Genomic DNA, 19,883 nt, shown 5'->3' on the forward strand with positions numbered 1-19,883 from the left:
CTGTGTGTGTAGTGTGTTTCTGGTTTCAGTTTCAGTTTGTGACACAGAGCAGTATTGCCTGGCAGTGTTTTTATCATATATCATATACCATAGTTTGGTTGCTGTTGTTTCTCTCTCTCTCTCTTGTTTTGGAAATGAAGAATGCTCTCTTTTCTTCTTCCATGCTCTGGTACCCAGTCTCTCTGTTCCCCACATGTAGTGAAATCTGTAGGCGAATGGTCACTGATTCTTTGAATGATGCACCATGGTATATTTTTTTTAATTTTATTTTAGTTTTTTGAAAAAGAAAAAAACATTGTTTTGTTTTCTTTGATTTTTGGTGTTGCTTCTAGAGAAGGTGTTCCTGTGTCTGTCTCATCCAATCATCATCTTTTGTGTTCTCCTTCCTGTTCTTTCTGTGGACTGGCTCTGAATCCTCCCGTTTCTGTCCTCCTCCTCCCTCTCCCCACCTGCATCCCTCTCTCTCAGCCTTTGACATCACTCTTCTCGGTCTGTCACTGTCCGTTTCCTGTCTTCCTTTCGATCACACCTCCTGTCTCTCTGTCTCTTTCTGTCTGTATGTGTTGATATGGGAGTGCTGCGATTGTTTTGATTGGTCTCTATGCTGCATCCAAAGCTTGCTGATTGGCTGAATATTTATTTTTTTCTTTCATATCCTCTTTTTTTGTTGGTCCTGTACTGGCACTGTTGGTCATGTGATGCGCCCATATTTGGCTGTGTGTAATTTTGTGTTATTAAACTTGTTAATTTTGTTGAAACAAATGTTTTTGCACCCCTCTTTCTCTCCCCTCTACTGTATTCAATGTTTTATTTGTTAACATGACAGAGCCTGGAACAGGATGGTGTTTTTTTGTTGTTGTTTTTTTGTTTTTTGCTTCCCTGATCTGTAGGGGTAGGCAGTCTCACTGCTGGGTGAAGGTCGGGTGGGAGAGCAGAACTTGTAAATTTCCCTTAAAACGTCCACAGACTTTTATTTTATTTTTATCCTGCCTTTTTTAACCCCCACCCCCAACAGACACAGACACACACACACAGAGAGACACAGACACACTCTTTTTTTGCTCTTGTCTGCTCTTGCACTGATTTGCATGTCCTCTCCCTCAGAGCGATCGACCCAATCACATTAAAACCAGCCCCAGACCCCTGACGCGCGCACACACACACACACTCCTAGCCAAGTCTCAGCTGAGACGGGCCGCCTCTTATAAAGGGTAGCAGAGGGCCGCAGGAAGCTGGCCATTAAGCGGCTGAGCGCGGCCTGTGGAGAGACGCGGCATCATGCAAACGAGGATGGCGAGGGGATATAAAAAGGACACGGGGATTGATCGCGTCCATTAGGCCCAATTTATTTAAACTCCTCTTTCTATGCTTTACAGCCCCTTCAGCCCCCCACCCCCCCACCCCCATCCTCTCCAACGCACTCAGCAGGACGATGGCATCAGCTAATTGAATCACGCGGGGCTAACCTTGTCATAAGCAATCTTGTTGGCGAGGTGGGGTTGTGTGTGTGTGTGTGTGTGTGTGTGTGTGTGTGTGTGTGTGTGTGTGTGTGTGTGTGTGTGTGTGTGTGTGTGTGTGTGTGTGTGTGTGTGTGTGTGTGTGTGTGTGTGTGTGTGTGTGTGTGTGTGTGTGTGTGTGTGTGTGTGTGTGTGTGTGTGTGTGTGTGTGTGTGTGTGTGTGTGTGTGGCGGGGGTTGGAGCTCATTTAGCTTCTCATGCAAGTGCGATGACGTCTGCGAAGCGCTGGCTGACGTTACCCCGGGGAGTCGTGTGTTGCACAGCCGTAATGAATGCCATCCCTCTAGAGTAGCAGCTAAAATGAAGGCCCACTCCCAGATTTAAATGAGCATCCCGTTTTGATTTTCAAGCTTGTGCAATGACAAATAGCATTGTCAACCCTGGCATGCATGATGCCTTCTCTTCCAGTTTAGATGTTGCTTGTTCTTACGCCTGCTTTGCCTCAATGTTAATATGAAAGCCCCCTTTTCTCTTTCTTGCTCACGCATCTCCCCCTTCCCCTGTCCACCCCCCCTTTTGCCTGCAGGGCACACACAGTGGCATTAAGAGTAGTCATCTCGGATATATTAATCATCAATCCTCTCAAGTGGCCATCTCCTCTGTTCCAAGTTGCATGACTAAGATGCCCCACTAACAGTATACACACACACACACACACACACACACACACACACAGCCCCATAGAGCAGTGTGTGGTCCCTTTCCCAAGTCCCCATGAAGCTCTGAGGGCTGAACTATAGAGGAATGCAGTGGTAGTGGATGGGCTGCATCTAAACACCCACTGGCTGATGGATCGAACCTGACAAAAGAATGAATAAGAGCAGTTTTTAGTGCCCCCCCCCACTCGTTGTGCTTAACCCCCCCCCCCTCTCCCGTGACCTGCAGCAGGTTATCCATCTCTGGGCTTCACTCTCAGTGGCTCTGCAGGGGGGGCTCGGTGCCCGGAGACCCGCAGCACACACTACCGCACCGTCCCCCATTTTGAAACAGCAGAGATCTAAGAAAGACTTTTCTGGCGTGTATATGTATATATATATATATTATGGTCTGTTTGTTGCTTGTTGTTTGTTTTGTTTTTTTGTCCCCCGTGGTCTTGGCCTTGCACCCTTTGGTGTTCTCACTCTCTTCTCCCCCCCCTTCTCCACACAGGTTAACAATGCCACAGCCAGGGTGATGACAAACAAAAAGGTTGTCACCCCTTACCCCAACGGAGAGGCACTCGCAACGCTGCCCTATGGTAACCACCCAAGCCAATGGCAACTCCACCTCCCTCCACCTAACACACTCATACCCACACCCATTTAGCCACTTTTCTGTTTGCATGCACTTCAACTACCAAATATATTTGTGAATAGGATTTTTGTTGTTGTGCTCTGACATTGTGAGTAGCACTTATTGCTGCACTAACACATCCTAGTTGCACTGTAATTTGATTGTTCCGTTTTTTTTCTCCTTGAATTGCTTTGGATGAAAGCGTCAGATTAATGACAAGATTTACAGTAATTTCCTGTGTATTAGCCGTATTGTTTATAAGCCGCAGGACAGTGTTTTATGCAAGTTAAAAGAAACAAAACCACATTAATACCATAATAACTGCCCCTGTGTATTAACCTCACAGCTGAAGAATTTTTGCAAAATCAATGTATAAGCTGCAGCTAATAGTTAGGAAATTACGACAAATGTAAAGACTGCATGGTGCCATTTGTACACATTGCAACCTTTGAAGACAACACTAGCGCACTCACACACATTTGTGCACATTTTGTACACATTGCAACCTTTGAAGACAACACTAGCGCACTCACCCACATTTGTGCACATTTTGTACACATTGCAACCTTTGAAGACAACACTAGCACACTCACTGCCTCCACCACGCATCTTGACACAAGTGATGCCTCACTCCTCCCAGCCAAGTTCTCAAAGCCCTAATTTGTCTCGCTAGAGACAGGCCCCTCGCGAGCTCCAGTATGACACCAGCAGCCCTAATACCACACAGGGCCCTGCCATCATCATCATCATCATCACCACCCACACAACACAGCACAGCACAGCACAGCACAGCACAGCACAGCACAGCACAGCACAGCACAGCACAGCACAGCACAGCACAGCACAGCACAGCACAGCACAGCACAGCACAGCACAGCACAGCACAGCACAGCACAGCACAGCACAGCACAGCACATCCACTGCCCTCAGCACACTCAACGTAGCAGCGCGCCCCCGCTGCCTGTGCCTGGATACCTCCAAGCCCAGTGTGTTCTTTGCTGGCGTGACATGGACGCACGCGGCGGAGGCTGACTGACGCTAAGGTCGAGGGACTGGCATGAAGGTCACGTGTGCCTGTTTGTTTCTCTCCTCTAGCTGCGGGCTGGAAGCTGAGCCCAATGGTGGCAGGGGGCATCTACGGACCAGAGCTCTATGCAGGTACCTACATGACCTCTGCTGCTTCTTATGATGAGGAGGATGATGAGGATGTTAATGATGATGAAAAAAAGATAATAGTACTAGTAGTAGTAATAATAATAATAATAATTAAGTGTATGTCTGATCTCTGGATGCTCCAGTTTTGGTTGTAATATGTTCTATTCCTCCGCATCCCCACTGCTTGTTCTTGTCCTGTTGTTTACCCTGCCTCTCTTCTCTCCCCCCACTGGCTCCATCTCGATGCCTGGCTTCCCATACTCCTCTGCAGCTGCGGCCGCCACCACGGCCGCAGCGTTCCGGGGAGCTCACCTGAGGGGACGGGGTCGACCGGTCTACAGTGCCGTCCGTGCCGCCGTCCCCCAGCCCGCCATCCCCACCTACCCTGGGTAAGCCCCCCACACCACCCACAACGCCGGCCACAGTTATTTAGATGCGCGCGGCCAGGCGCTTTGCGGTCTGTCTATGAGTGTAAAAACTCCTGTTAGTCTACACGCCGGTTTCTGTCTTAGTGTAAAGTGTTCACTTTAAGTTAGACGGTCATAGTCTAAAGTTCTCTATGCTGCAGGCGCTTTAACTTTTATAAGACTCGGATAAATTGTTCATCATTGGCTCGTTCACCATGTACACACACACACACACAGACGGTTAACTGTACTCAGTGTACCAGCCTTAAAGCTACCGTAACACTGCCATTGAACTCCGTAATAGTCCCTATAAGTGCTCAAGTTTGGGCCTTAGCATGCAGACACAACTTGGAGCGCTTGAGCGCGAGCAGGTGGCCACCATAGCGGGCCCGAGAGCGAGTGCTTGCTCTAGCATTAGCTCTAATGGAGATCAGGACGTGTGTGCTTCTGTTGTGCGCACTACTGTTGCTGTGTGTGGGGTTGGCGCTGGGTTTGCTGTGGTGTTAATACTGAATGGAAACGGAAATGGTGAGCGCGGGTAATACGCCTTCCATACCTGTGTGCCGTTGCGAGAGAGCGCGGGGGAACATAAAGCCCTCTGTGTGTGTGTCAGGCGGCCCACCTGCTGCAGTAATGCCCATTCAGTGCTCTCTCTCTCTCTCTCTCTCTCTCTCTCTCTCTCTCTCTCTCTCTCTCTCTCTCTCTCTCTCTCTCTCTCTCTCTCTCTCTCTCTCTCTCTCTCTCTCCCCCCCTTCATCAAGTTCTCAACCTTTCTCTCTCTGTCTCTTTTGGAGAGTGCTACTGATTGGAGTGCTGAAGTCTGACCCAGAGCAGTGTAACAGCCCACAGGGATGGAAGCCGTATTAGCGCAGCATGCTGCATGCGTGTGAAATAACTTGTCTATCTCTCTCTCTCTCTCTGGTGCTTTCACACTCCCCAACCCTCCACACCCCCTCCTTGTCACTGTTGTCTTCTCCTTCCCTGCCTCTCGCTGTGTGCCCCCCCACCCCACCTTTCCCCACCCTCCTCTCTCTCTCTCCTCTTCTCCCATGTCTGTGCATCTCTCTCTCCTCTACTCCTCCCCTTCTTCCATCCCCTCTTCCTCCGATGGGTTCCTGTACATGGCTTCCACACGTGCCTCTCCCCTCACCCAATCTCCTCCACCCTCCTCCACCCCTCGTGTCCCCTCGTCCACCTCCTGCTGCTGTCCTGCTGTCTCTCTTAGTGTGGTGTATCAGGATGGTGGGTTTTATGGAGCTGCTGACTTATACGTAAGTAACCTGTCCCTCCTCCACCTGCCCCCCCCCCCACCCCACCCCCCACTTCTACGTCAGTGTCCATTGCCTTCTCTTTCGGCTCGTTTTTTCTCTTTCTCTGTCTGCGTTCCTGCATGGGTGTGTGTTGGTGCTTGCAGAGTGCTGCCCAAATCTGAAGAAAAAAAAAAAAAAAAACCAATTATGCACAAAGACACGCAATGAAATCACAAAATTGTGTTGCATGTTAAATGTTTCCACACACTAAAACCATGCCACCAATGGCTGTTGCAGCACATTGTGTAATGCTCAGATACGGGCCGCTCTGTATCCATACCTGTGTGTGTGTGTGTGTGTGTGTGTGTGTGTGTGAGTTGGTGAATGTGTGTGTCAAGGTTGACACCAGATGTCTTTTGTTGTTGTTCTCTCTATAGAATAGTGTTTCAGGACTCAGTCATTAGTAGCAGATTGCCTCAGGTAGGGTCAAAACAAACCCAAGTGTGTGCATTTGTCTCCTTAGCTGATCTTTGCTGTGAAATTTGGTTTTCAATCTTTATGTTTCTTTGCTCTCTGTTTGCTCTTGCCTTTTAACAAACTCACTTGAATCTCCTCACTCTGATCAAGGGGAAGAAGGCCTGTACTAATTTACCTTCACATTTGTGACCCTGTAAAGCGGAACCAGTTGTTTCGGTAAAATTTACTAAATTAAGTTATTGTGCTCACGTGAACGGCCATAAACTAAGCTTTCCAACGATATGTATATCGAGGGTATTACACAAACTATCGCTAAGATAACCGCATCCAAAGTTGACATGGTTCTCCTGTCACGATATGCCAGAAGAGGAGAAATCACCTTTTTAAGTGGCGCGTGCACAACGGGAATGACGGCAAATGTGTTGAATCTTCGCCGGGTTTAACAGTCAAAACGTATGTTTTTCCGTGAAATGCGTTCACGATATGAAACTGTAGACTGTATACAGTCAAATTATGCGAAAACGTGAAATTCAACATTTTAACCCGAAAGTTTGTTATTGTTGATTTTCTCAAAATAACGTTGTGCGCAAAACGACTGATTTCGCTTTGAATGGTCACATTTGTGCTTGGCATGGAGTGATAATCATAAGGGCACCTTAATACAGGTCTAGAACTGGTCTTGAATGATGTATCTTATAGCTTGTTGGTAGTCAGTAATACACTGTTGAGGTCAAGGCTCTGAGGTCCAGTCTCATGTAGAGTTGGTTAGTCTTTATTTTACACATCGGCCAAGTTCTCAGCAATCTATGCATCTGCAAATTTCTCTACATTCACACACTCTGCTCATATCATTCTAGTTTTAGCTCACACTCTTATCTCACGTGATGGCCTTGTCTGTTACTGGAGGGGCCTAGAGGCTTGTCTCCCTAATGTCTAATTCCCTCCCCTTTTAAGCCTCCATTTCAAGTATTACACCTCAATTCTATTCAAGACAACATAATAAGTAATAATAAAAATAAAAAAAAAACCTCTAAATGATTGATAACGTTTCATACAAACCTTTTTAAAGTGGCAACGATGAGGTTAACTCTGGGTGTCATCATACCCCTAGTTGTCCAGTCATAAGCTTTGAAAGATGCAGCCAGAGAAGGACAGTAGTGGACCCATCCCCCCAGCCTCTCCTCACTCTGTATACCATTCTCTTACAGCATGCCAATCAATACATGCATGCACTTAAAAAAAAACCTATCTGTTCCGATGATCAGCCTCTTTCTCTCTCTCCCTCTCCCAGTCTTTTCTATCCTTTGTTTCTGTATCTCTCCTCACCAATCTGGCCTTCATTCCCCATATCTGCTATTGACTGAAAACATTTACTGACTCGTTCACACCACTTTTCATGCACACTAGTGGCTTTCTTCTTCTCCTCCTCTTCAGGGTTCCAACTGAATGATGGGAGGTGTAGTTTATCAGGGCACTAAATTAAACTGGGTGCTGGGGTCAGGGATGCATTCAAACAGGGGGATGCATGCAGTGTATTTTAATCAAGGCAGTTTTTTTTTGGGTGTGTGAGTGTGTGCGAATGCGTGTGCGCCTCTGTGTGTGAAAGCTCGTCACCTTCCTCTGTTCTTTACACTTCACTCTATGTATATAATGTATATCTGTACTATGTGTTGTCCTATTGTGGGTGTATGCCCTTGTTTTGTCTCTGAGGTCAAACCATGTCCAGGCCGTTAAGGGCGTTATTGCCTACAAAAGGAACAGATTTGGAAAAGTCAACTTAGATTAATGACTGCAATTTAGTACTAACTTAGTACTAACTTATAAATTGGGGACCGCTACCTAATCCATCCATGCTATACCATTGTCGTTCATTAAGATGTAATGCTGTTGACGTTGACAATTACATATATTTTTATTATTAGGTTTTTTTCCCCTTGCCCTTTTTAGTCTCTCTAACTCATAATCTAGTGCCTGGAGGAACCTTCATAAATGTCTGGTAAAGCTCTGTGTAGACAAAACCTAGTGAAGTAGAATCTGTAGAAAAATCTTGGTCACGTAACTAATTAGATCCTATTTGCCTGTGATTTTTTTGGCATCCTAAAGGATAGACACTTATACTTGGTTATTTTTTCAAGCAGATCTATTCCCCTCTGAAATTAACCGCTCCAGACAGCTAAATACTTTCAAATACTTTAATAACATATTGCCTCTTTTTGGTCATGTTTATGTGACATGGATTGGCCTCAAAAAGATTTGTCTCATTTCCTTCTCTCTCTCTCTCTCTCTCTCTCTCTCTCTCTCTCTTCTTTCTTTCTTTCTTTCTTTCTTTCTTTCTTTCTTTCTTTCTTTCTTTCTTTCTTTCTTTCTTTCTTTCTTTCTTTCTTTCTTTCTTTCTTTCTTTCTTTCTTTCTTTCTTTCTTTCTCTTTCTTTTTTCTTTCTCTTTCTCTCTCGCTCGCTCCCTCTCTCTGTCTTCTCTTTCTCTCACTGTCTTTCTCTCTCTCCCTCACACCATCTCTCCCCTCCTCTCTGAGCTGTAATCCCCTTAGTCATGCTGTCTCTGACCTCCCCCCTTTCTCCGTGTCTCTCCTACAGGGAGGCTATGCAGCCTATCGCTACGCTCAGCCTGCTGCTGTAACCGGGGCAACTGCTGCTGCGGCTGCAGCTGCCTACAGTGACAGGTGAGGTTCAGGTGGTGACACTGCGTGACAAGTGACTCAGAAAACACTCGCGTCTTTGTTCTTGTGTCTAGACCAGTTGGAATCAGTTCTGTTGGCCAAGGGTCGGTTCTTTAGGCGTGGAACACAACGGACTAGTTGTAGATAAGGCACTGTAATCTCTGAACTAGTGCCAGGGCTGCCTCGCTGGCTGCCTTGGGTATGGTGCCACTGCCCCCATTTTCATGAGTGCCTAATCTCAAACTATGTATTTCGACATCCAAAGAGTGGCATCTTGACCATGGAAACTGATTCAGGAGTGGCACCAGCACTTTACTCTTATTGAGACCAACCATCCTAGTGCACGTTGGTGGGAAGGGAGAACCTCCTCTCAAACCAGACTGGCCCGCTGGTCCAGAGAAGATTAATGACCCCCTAGACATTAAACAGACCCTTTAAATCAGCCAATCAGAGTGGAGTTCTTGGCTCAAGCTGACGTCTCAAGAATATCTGAAGCAGGCCGTTTTATCTTTCTGTTAAAGCATTATTGCCACGGTGTGCTTGCATGAGTATTTGAGGGTACAGTTTATATTTGGCTGGGTTGTGTACTTGCGTTCATGCTGTTGACAGACGAATGTTTGTTTTTTTTTCCTCTCCATAGTTACGGTCGGGTATATACCACAGACCCCTACCACGCCTTGGCCCCTGCTGCCGCTGCCTATGGAGTCGGTGCCATGGTAAGACTACCCCCTCACCCACGCTTCAGCCCAAACCAATCACACTCAGAGGGCCTGCTGCTGTTGTCCTCCCTGGGCTTAGCTGACCATTAAATTAATGTCCCAGTGCACGACACGTCTAGATTTCAGATCCAGATAGGTGGACACTAGCTACTGTATTTCACTGGTAATCACAGAACAGCTCTTTGTACTGTCGTGTTTGACCTTCATGTTTATGTAGCACTGCTACTACTGAGTGTCTTTCATGCTTTTTCATTTTTTGTGTCTCTCTCTCTCTCTCTCTGTTTTTTTCAGTCTCTTGCTCACGCGTCCTCTCTGTCTGCTGTCACACAGGCTAGTTTATACCGGGGTGGATACAGCAGGTTTGCGCCATACTAAGAAGATTGCCCCCCCCCCCCAGCCCCTCCTCCTCCCTTCCCCTGGATTTCCCTCCACCCTTCCGTTTCCAGAGCCCCCATCCCTCTTTTTTTTTTTTCTCTCTCGCTTCCCTCCTGTGCTGGGGCCCCAAGGTCCGCAGCCGCCGCTCAAAAGACATGTACAGAAGCCTCACAACACAACCACAGTTTGTCTGTCCACTGCAACACAACAGGAGACAACCAGTGAGGGATCGTGGCAGCAACATTTGCAAAGACTGTGGAACACCAACGGACACGCAGACAGACAGACAGACAGACAGAGAGACAGACAGAGGGAGGACCGAGAAATCACTGCTTGATTATTGTTCGTTTTTTTTTTTTTTTTTAACACTACAGCTTTGCAATCACTATTTTTATTTTGTCAAAACAGTCTGTGGTTACGCCCTTTATTTTCATTTTTACAGGAGAACCTTTGTATTACAGCTGACACTAGTATTAAGTTTAGTGAGTCATTGTGAACCTTGTCTTTATATTCTGTTCAGTACCCACACACAAGAGTGTCAGCTCCACATACTATTGGGCTTTCAAGCGTCTACTATCAACTCACATGTTTGTGGTAAATGTTAAATACTATAAGGGAGCGTATCTCCCTCAGCTACATTTAAAAGGGCACAGCCGTTTTGTTAAGAGGACAGTTGTCGAGGATCAGCTCTCACAACAGAAAATGAGAGCAGTGGGACATTTATAGCAAAATCGGCATCATTTACATAAGCGTCATGGGCGAAAACCAAATTACCCATCATTTCACAATCAACTCAAAAGCGAAGGGGAAAAAGAACTTTTATGAATGACAAGGAAAGGAAAACAAAACCTCTTGTTTTTGTTCTGCATTACCTCATGTTTTTCCTTTGGTTCTGGAAAATGTTGATAATAATAATAATGAATGATGATGATGATGGTGATGATAATGATCATGCAAGCAATGCTAAAGAACAACAGTTCTGCTACTCAGCAACATTTATTGTTATTATTATACATATTTTCTAGTTTTGATTTATTTCAGGTCTGCTAGTATTATAACTATTATAAAGTTGTCATTTCTGTGATTTATAGTCCTGCAAGCATTTCAGTCTGTATCATGTATCCATATTATCTCATCTATCTATAACATCTGCAACATTTGCCTGAGGAGAACTCTTGGAGCAAAAAAAAAAAAAAACAAACAAAAAAAAAGATTTAAAAGGAGAGTGCAAGTAAGAGAGAGACGGTTCATTCTTCAGGAGCAAACGGACCAGTTCTGAGACTCACGTGAGACTACTAGACCACACAGCATTCCATAAGCGCCACCATTTCACGTCTGGAGTCACTGGCCACCCAGAGTCCATCCAGTGTAGAGCCCATCCCAGTGAGTAGGAGCCGGACTGGTTCACGGACGAGATCGGAATTCTCAGGGCTTGGGGAACAGGGGGACACACCAGCGGAGCCCGGCGGGAACACTTTGTGTGACCCCACAATTTTAAAGGCAGTGGTGCTCTTCTACCGACGAAATTAGATTTTTTTTTTGTATTATTGTCATTATTCCACCCATCAACTCTTACAAACTGCACCCCTTTTTGCTGAAGACTGGGACTGGGACGTGAGAATCATGTTCCTACGCTTCCTTTCTGGTGTGTCGGTTGGTTTGGGAATGCTGTCGTCCAGTCCAGTACGTACCAGAGCTACTGCCTCTCCGCTCCCGAAAGCAGGATGGGACAAACCTGTATAAACGTTGTCTCGCTCCTGTTCTGTATATCTCCATATACTCAGACTATGTTATTATTGTTGCTACTATTATTGTTATTATATTATTGCTGTTGATTCTTCTTTTTTTGGTTCCAAAGATTCTCTAAAAGCACATTTTTTTTGTTGACTGTATACACGTATGATTATCCTTTTAATGGTTGATGTTGCAGTTATTTTAGCTTTTTTTAAGAGAAAAAAAATCATGTCTTGCATGTCTATTAAATTGACATTGTTGCATCAGAGTGCTTGAGAAGCACCTTGTCTTTGAGGGAGACACCCAACAGCTTCAGAGAGAGAGAGAGACGGGGGTGAGACAGGGTGGGTGTTAATTTATTTAGACAGTTTTTAATCATTCGTAGCAACCACTCCCTCAAGGCCTGACCCCCCTACACTACAGTACAAGTGTTTAAATGTTAAAGAAACAGACGAGGTCGTCCTTTTTGAGATGCAAAATACCTCTCGGAGTCATTATGCGAAGTGACAAGAGGGTTAGCGAATTAGGAGGTTGTGGGCTGGAGTCTCGAGGGAAGGTGCGAGATAGATTGCAGCTGTTTTAATGCAAGATCTCCCCTCAGACACACAGAAGACCATATCGAAAAGGCCAGTGCGACGGGCCAGAAGAGCGTGATACCAGCGTGACATTTTTAGAGACCCCAACCGTGTAAATGTCACCGAGGCCGAGAGAGAGAGAGAAGGGGGTAGACAGTCAGAGGAACGTGCAAAGCCGTACTCATATGATTATAATCCAAGCTGTGGCTACAGCGGAATACCCCATAGAGTTGGAGAATGTGGCTCTAGCCATGATGAGCCCGTGAGGATGCAGTGGGCTGAGGGAGGAGGAGGACTGGAGATGTATGTCTATAGGCAGCTGCAGCTGAGGGGTTATGCTATGTTATTTGAACCCACTCAGACTCTATAGTGTTAAGCGGCACCAGTGGGATTTGAGAGGGAGACGGACCGAATCGGTGAACATTTCACACGTTCTCTTTTGTTTGGCCTGTGCAAGAGGAGGAACAGACACAAAAAGGTCTACAGATTTCAAAATAAGAAACACTTGTTCAAGCCAAACCTGTATATTATTTGGCATCCGGATAGAGGGAGTGGGAGGGGGGGAGATGTCCTTTTTTTTTTACTAGTAATTGTCAATGCTGTCTCAGCTGTGTTACTCTGTCCTCTTGTGTTGTCATGAGATTCTCAGATTTTTTTTTTTTTTTTTTAATGAGTGTAGTGGAATGCTTGGTCTGGGATGTTCATTTTTACTCCAAAGAGCCCCTGTGAGCCCGTGTCTACCCAGTTCTTCTCTGCAGGCACATGGCACCAAATTGCTGAGAGCGAGGGTCAAAGGGTCAGATTTTCAATGCTGTGATGCCCCCCGTCCCCCTCCCAGCTTCAACCCACCCTCTAGCAGACTCTTGTCACCATTCGCCCCCCTGAACCCAGATCCCCCTGAAGTAGAATCTGGAGAAACTCCTCAGCCTCTGGGGCTGATGATGACATCATCTCTGCCAGAACCAGAGTGCTCTGACGCCTGTGCAGCACTTGCTGTGGATGCACAGGAACTGACCCGTGGGGTTTCAACTTTGACCTTGCCCGCGTCCCCATCCCTGCTTGCCTCCCTTCCTCCCTCCCTTAGTGTCCCCACCCTTCCCATGGTCCTTTCAGTTTACGGTTAAAACAAGTGACTTGTGTATTTTTGTTTTTTTGTTTTTCAAGATTTACACCACGTTCATGCCTGCCTTTTTCTGTTATTGTTTTTGAATGTACATATAAACAGTTTGTTTGGTTTTTATAATGGTGTCATGTCCTCTTATTCACTCTAAATATTTTGCAGTGTGATTTTCAGCAAGCAAAAAAACTCTGAAAACTAAGCTATACACATAGAGCCTACATTGTTCGCTACAGAATAACATGGACATATTACATTGTGTAATCTAGTAGTACTCTGCTGATGATCCACAGATCTCGGTTCCTGGAAGATTATGACATTAATATTGTATTATCAATATAGATAGAATATTTTCAGTATTCGTGTAAGCAGAACAGTTTCTCTGTGTTTTTGGAACTTGTAAGATGACACAGCTTCCAAAACAAACACCTTCACCTGAATGTGTTTCTGACAGATGGCCTGACTGGTTTTCAGACATTTGCAGAAACCTCTATCGATTCTGAACTGTGAAAGCTCATGTCCTATATTAGATCATTTTCACATGGTTCTACATTTTCTTCAAGAGGGTTCAATTGATGAATGTAATTTGTAATAATGGTCTTTAATTAGTCAAATTCTGTTGGAACCAAACTGGATGGCTGACTTTCCAAAAGCCACAAGGTTAACTGCCTCTCTGGTGTGGTGTCCTATCATATTGAAATTGAAGTGGAGCTTAATTGAAGAAGTCAAATTCAGGGCGGTTTAATGATGGGGACTAATTAAAAATGATGGATTTTGAGCATGCAAGTATGAAGATGGTGGGAGGCAAATATCCGAACGCATAGCAGCGAGGCCAAGAGGAATACCTGGCCTTTATAGAACATGAAGTGTCTGAGGAGAAGTATTTCATTTGCAGGTCAACTGTGAGAAACAGATAGGTCAAGGCATTATTGCTCGGGATGATTCACACATGAATAGGCCACAATGCTTGCCAATTTTTATGACTAGCGCCCCCCATCAGTTCTTAAGCATGGCTGGTAGTGGTAGCTAGAGGCACTACATGAGATAAAACACAAGCTATTACAAAGGACAAATATTTCTGAGTCATGTCTTGAGCACATTTCTTAGAACACTTTGTTAGAAACCTTTGAAGTCAGTAGGCTATAGGCTGTGAATCATGACACTGCCTGACCTTCCATGTCACGCATGGTCATGTTTAATGTGAAATATGTGCTTATTTTCTCAATCTTAAAACCATGAAGTTAACATCTGTAGCGTTGTAGTTCTAACTTCTATGGTAGTGTAGCTTAATACTTCTCTGATGTTGTGTAATAGGCCTACCTCAATGATATCTTTACCTTCTACAATGTTCCTATGGTACACTATGTCCCAAAATACTAGCCTATTAGTTCTAGGCCTGTAAGACTCCATGTTACTGTCTGATTAGACTTCCTTTAACAATCTCTTAGACATGGGAGACATGTTTAGTGTTTCTCTCTTAATTACTCTTAATATATTCGTATTCTTACAACTATACGTCATATGTTCTTTTGCTTTTACGCTCATGCGCTGAGCGCAATGTTGTGCGGCTAATGGTTTTAATACTGAGCCTACAGTATGTGTCAAAACACTTACCACAGTGCCACCTCGTGGTCTAATTTCAGAACACAAGCCTTATTTAGCCTTCCACAGCCACAAATTCCATCGATGTTACAAAGACTCACTCACATATGGCCTAGAGGCGTTTTTATAAGATACAATTTTAATTTCGAACAAAGTGCAAACTGTACAAAATAATAGTCAATACAAAGTCTATACAAACAGATCTGGTCGCGAACATGACATGGTTTGCCTGAATGATTCCTGTTAGGCCTAGGCCTATTGCATGAAACAGAAAAGTAGTAGACCTACAGACATTTGCTACATAAACGTGTAATTAAACAAAACGACATCCTTCTCAGAGTTCGTGTTCAGTCCAAGCAAATCTTGGGAGAGAGTGCCCACAGTAGGCTATTTATTTGAGTTCTCGAGGCTATCATGGTGTCAATACGTTTGGTTGCTGTCAGGTGTCACTGACGGTCCGTCGAGTCGGTTCGCTATGTATTTACACAGAGAAATATGTGTAAGGATTCAGGAAATGAGAAGTGTATGATGAGTCAGAAAATCCTTCCTGTAATGAAGTGATGAACTTGATGGTAGACTGAAAAACGATATTGCAGAGGACGCAGTGTGACTGACTGACTGACTGTAGGATATGGCTGATGTATGCATGTCAACTAGACCTGTATGTCGATTAAGACTGCCTGGGTCCATAGTATTCATCGTAGGGTTCATTTATGTTTGTGGTCTGAGGCCTGGGAATGGAATAGTCTTTATCTGGGTCAATTTCCTGGAAGCAAGAGCATAAAGGTCAGCTGCTCTGATGGTTTGCTTTATATAATTGTAACAAAATGATATTACATAAACCGGCTATTGATTTTGCTACTGAGCCCACTATTGAATTTCTTTTTGCACATCGTTTTAAACATTGCTCAGTAGGTTGTCTGGATGAATTTATCAAAGTGCACTTACTGTCATGGAAAATCCTGATTCATATGGAGATCTCAACACTGGTTCACTTCTCTTACCTGAAAAGGAACCAGTAATGTGCAAGGTCAAAACACAGTCAAACAGAAAATGAGGTAAATAAATTATAGGTAATGGTTTGCTAGTTTCACCCTTTGCATTTTGATTTAATGATCGAGTACAACTTGTGTTATTGCTTTACCATTTGTAACATAAGTTCATAACTTTTTAAGCCTAATGTTATTTTCCGCATCATTCCACGCCGCACCACTTCATCTCCATCATTCTTTATTTTTCACTTCTGCTCACGTGCTCCTCACCTCTCCTGTCGTCAGCGTCGTTCTCAAAACTTCCGTTGTCCCTCCCGCCCTTGGGGCTCGGCAGGCTGCTCATCCCGGGCGAGGGGCTGGTCCAGCTGGTGAAGTCCAGCGGGCTGCCTTTGGTCCGGGCCTCGCCGCGGCACAGGAAGACCAGCCGGCAGAGCCCGTGGCCGAGCAGCAGCACCCAGCCGGTGGACACCAGCGCCACGCTCAGCACCGGGTCGTCCCAGCCCGGCCGCCGGCCCATCTCGGGGTTGCCGCGGGTCAGCAGGGCGATCCACACCACCCAGACGGCGGCGGCCAGCAGCACGGTGAGCAGCAGCAGCACGGCCTGCGTGTGCCCGGCGCGGCTCCAGGTGGTGGTGTGCCGGTAGCTGTAGCCGTAGGTGCGGCGCGTGCGCCACACCAGCCGGCAGGCCACCGCGATGGCCGCCGCCAGCAGGCACAGCACGTAGATGACCAGCATGGCGAAGTCGTCCTGCTCGTAGCTGCAGGGCAGGTCGTGGCGCACCAGCACCATCAGCAGCCACTCGGCGGCGATGATCACCTGGACGGCGGTCAGCGCCAGCGCCACCACGGGCTCGGCCCAGCCGCGCGCCACCCCGAAGCCCAGCAGCGCCAGGCCGCGCGCCAGCAGCGCCGAGAAGCACAGCGCCGACAGCACGCCGAACAGGAAGAGGCGCGTCGGGCACGTCTGCGGCGTCAGGCGCACCACGAAGGCGAAGGTCAGCGCGAAGAGCCCCGCCGTGCCCAGCAGGAAGAGCAGCAGGGAGACCACGCTGCCCCCCGAACCCCCGCAGCGACAGCTCCGCCGGCAGCACCCTCCTCCTCCACCACCACCCCCACAGCAGCAGCAGCGCCACAGGCTCCAGAGCAGCAGGCCCAGCAGCAGGCCGGCGCTCAGCACGAAGCCCAGGGAGGCCAGGCTCTCCACCACGATGCCCCATGCCGCCTGCGTGTCGCACAGGTACGAGTAGACGGGGTCCAGGCCCGGCCCGCAGCCCGGCGCCGGGGCCGTCAGGCCGGGGGTCTTCAGGGCCAGGGTGCTGCCCGAGCCCAGGCTGGTGTTGGAGGGGGAGGAGGTGGAGGAGGTCCGCAGTGGAGGGGCTGTCAAGGTGACGGCTCTGGTTGAGGTGGAGGGGGCACCGGTGGTGGTGGGGCCAGGGAGGGTGGTGGTGGTGGCAGGCCTGGTGGTTGTGAAGGTGGCTGTGATGGTTGGGGTTGGAGAACTTGGAGGGATGGAGGTGGTGCTTACCACAGAAGTAGTGCTGGAGGCTTGGGTGGAGGTTTGGCACAGTGCGACTGGTTGGGAGGTGAGAAACAGCAGGAGGAGAAATGGGAGGTGTGGTGGGGATATGGCACCCATTGTCTGACCCAGTAAAGCCATATTGTTGTGGCTTTTACGTAGTGCTGGTTCCTCTCTCCAGACTATTCTCTCGTGCTGTTTATGGTTCCTTTATGGGAGCTGGGTATAAGTTACCTAAAAAGAAGACAATATACTGTAGATACAAGAAAACCTGAGTGACCCATCCCCACATAGAGTGATCTATGAAAACAGATCTTAGTGATCTATCCCCACATAGAGTGATCTATGAAACAGATCTTAGTGATCTATCCCCACACACAGTGATCTATGAAAACGGACCTGAGTGTTCCATCCCCGCACAAACCTGTAGTAGCCTAAATGCTGAAGCTGCATGAAGTCAAATGGTGTCACATTAGTTGGCCTCCGGCCTCGTAGCTATGGCGAACAACACCCGTGGGAATATCCACTACCAATCCCACTTTCACTCGTGCTATATTGCTTAAATGTACTGACATGAATCTCCTGTTATTTCATATTGTGAAACGGCAAAAGCTCTGTGTGAGGTAGTACTGCTCAGAGTGAGGATGTTAGCACACCTAGGAACACATTATCAGTCTTTATATCAGCCACTATATCACAAGGGAAGTTTTATCTGCAGGAAGTGGACATTTAAAAGAGCACAAAAATACCTGTGTAAATGTTAAGGGCGAGAGGTTAAAATCAGTAGTTAGTCAGACTAGAGGCTGTCTGACTGAAAGAATGAGATGATGTGGAGCAAACAAGTCAAAACATGGTGGTGGCAGAGCAGCCAAGTCAGGGCAGGGCAGAGGAGCGAGGAGTGGAAGACCTTGACATCATATCACACACCACAGTGGAAAGGAAGAGAGAGAGAGAGAGATGATAAAACCAAAACCAACCGAAACAAGGAAAGAGAGTGACCGAAAGAGAGAGAGAGAGAGAGAGAGAGAGAGAGATAGAGGGAGAGAGAGAGAGAGAGAGAGAGAGAGAGAGTTGATTGGGGGAAGCTTTTTGAAACAACAGAGATTGTGCGGACGAGAGAGAGCGTCCAGCGATATACAGTCCTGATAGAGGCCCGGTCACTTCCTGCAGCTCATAAAAGAGCCCTTGTTGGAGTGTCACTGATTCAAAGATGACATTTACTGAGCTTATCGCCACAGGGAGGGGGGGGGGGGGGGGCCTCCATCTTTGCCTGCCACTGGACTAGATTAAGCTGCGCAGCTAGATAGATAGAGAGCCCCAGCCCTTTCGATTGTCACACTGACTCTCACGGCTAAACACCTTATCTCAACATTTACCCACTTCAGATTGTTTTAGATTATTTAAGATGGGGCTGCCTGGGCCATTGTGGATGCATGGATGGGCTTTGGCTGCCATCATCAAGTAGGCCTTAGGAGATGAGATTAGATATGACATAGAAACTCATGGAATGGTCAACAAAGCTGTTGAGATGAAACCAAACTACCTCTCTAAAATGTAAGAAAGACCCGAATGAATGAAAGAAATGTAAGAAAATTATAGCAAAAGATAGCAAGAGGTCAAATAAGGAAAGCATAGAATGGGACAAGCTACTCGCATGTTGGTTATTGGTCCATTGTCCATTTCGGATATTTAAAAACATCTATCCTTGAAAAACAGTGCATGATATAAAATAAAATAATTTGTCTCTCCTTTCTGAACAGAAGTCAGAGTGTACATACCTAAAATCCAGTGTCTATTAGCGTCATTAAATCCAGAAAGATTTAGGTTGTCGTTCGCGTTCAGTGTACAAGGGCGATTATCTTCATAGCAGTAGTTGTTCCATAATGTCTTTCAAGAGTCCATGCCTGTTGGGTTGGTTTCGGGAGAAACTTTTCTCTAGCTCAGGGTGAGGTGGTGAACGACAGGAAGCGAGGGAGTAGAGGAACAAGGGAGAGAAGAGAGACAGAGGGTGTGGGGGAAGGAGTGCATGGGGTGTCAAAGGAAAGAAGTGGATTGTTTTCACTCTTACAGAATTTACATTGACAGCATGCTAGGTGGAAGGGGAGTAGCCCATGCACACCTGCACAGCGCACACTCTCTCTTTCCCTCTCTCTCTCTCTCTTTTCCCCTCTCTCTCTCTCTCTCTCTTTCCTCTCTCTCTCTCTCTCTCCCTCACACACACAAACACACACACACACACACACATACACAGTGACTCTCTTCCCTGCCTTTGATTCAATCTCTCTTTGCCTGAGAACGCTTGGTGGGTAGGTGGGGCATGAAAATAGCTAAGGGCTATGGAACAGATTCAAGCCCATATACAGACAGACAGACAGACACATACACACACACACACACACACGCACTCAGAGGGAGAGAGGGGGTGGCACATATATATTCATATCTTCATATCATATCTCAAAATGAATTAGCTGAAGTTTAGTCAACTCTGTATGCACT

General features: G+C 46.5%; 2 protein-coding genes across 5 annotated transcripts in view; one reads left to right on the forward strand and one right to left on the reverse strand.

Annotated features, from left to right (window-relative positions):
- Window positions 1-13,394, forward strand: part of LOC134076780 (RNA binding protein fox-1 homolog 2-like) — a 39,989-nt gene extending 26,595 nt beyond the window's left edge. For 3 of the 4 annotated variants that reach the window (XM_062531993.1, XM_062531995.1, XM_062531996.1), the window contains exons 6-12: window positions 2,667-2,754; window positions 3,885-3,946; window positions 4,176-4,333; window positions 5,577-5,622; window positions 8,672-8,757; window positions 9,395-9,470; window positions 9,765-13,394. In XM_062531993.1, coding sequence (XP_062387977.1) covers window positions 2,667-2,754; window positions 3,885-3,946; window positions 4,176-4,333; window positions 5,577-5,622; window positions 8,672-8,757; window positions 9,395-9,470; window positions 9,765-9,848 — 600 coding nt within the window. In that variant the 3' untranslated portion in view covers window positions 9,849-13,394. Of the gene's footprint in view, window positions 1-2,666; window positions 2,755-3,884; window positions 3,947-4,175; window positions 4,334-5,576; window positions 5,623-6,038; window positions 6,082-8,671; window positions 8,758-9,394; window positions 9,471-9,764 lie in introns of all 4 variants that reach the window. The other variant, XM_062531994.1, reaches the window with a different exon arrangement.
- Window positions 13,395-15,001: 1,607 nt separating this feature from the next.
- LOC134076120 (G-protein coupled receptor family C group 5 member D) lies at window positions 15,002-19,461 on the reverse strand. Its single transcript, XM_062531125.1, has 4 exons — window positions 19,163-19,461; window positions 16,139-17,618; window positions 15,825-15,880; window positions 15,002-15,642 (listed from the first exon to the last, which is right to left on the reverse strand). Exons 2-4 carry the CDS (start codon window positions 17,523-17,525, stop codon window positions 15,547-15,549), a joined length of 1,539 nt encoding a protein of 512 aa, XP_062387109.1. The 5' UTR covers window positions 17,526-17,618; window positions 19,163-19,461; the 3' UTR covers window positions 15,002-15,546.
- Between the last annotated feature and the right edge of the window lie 422 nt (window positions 19,462-19,883).

Source organism: Sardina pilchardus, chromosome 3 (assembly GCF_963854185.1).
Source record: "Sardina pilchardus chromosome 3, fSarPil1.1, whole genome shotgun sequence".
NCBI classification, from domain to species: Eukaryota; Metazoa; Chordata; class Actinopteri; order Clupeiformes; family Clupeidae; genus Sardina; species Sardina pilchardus.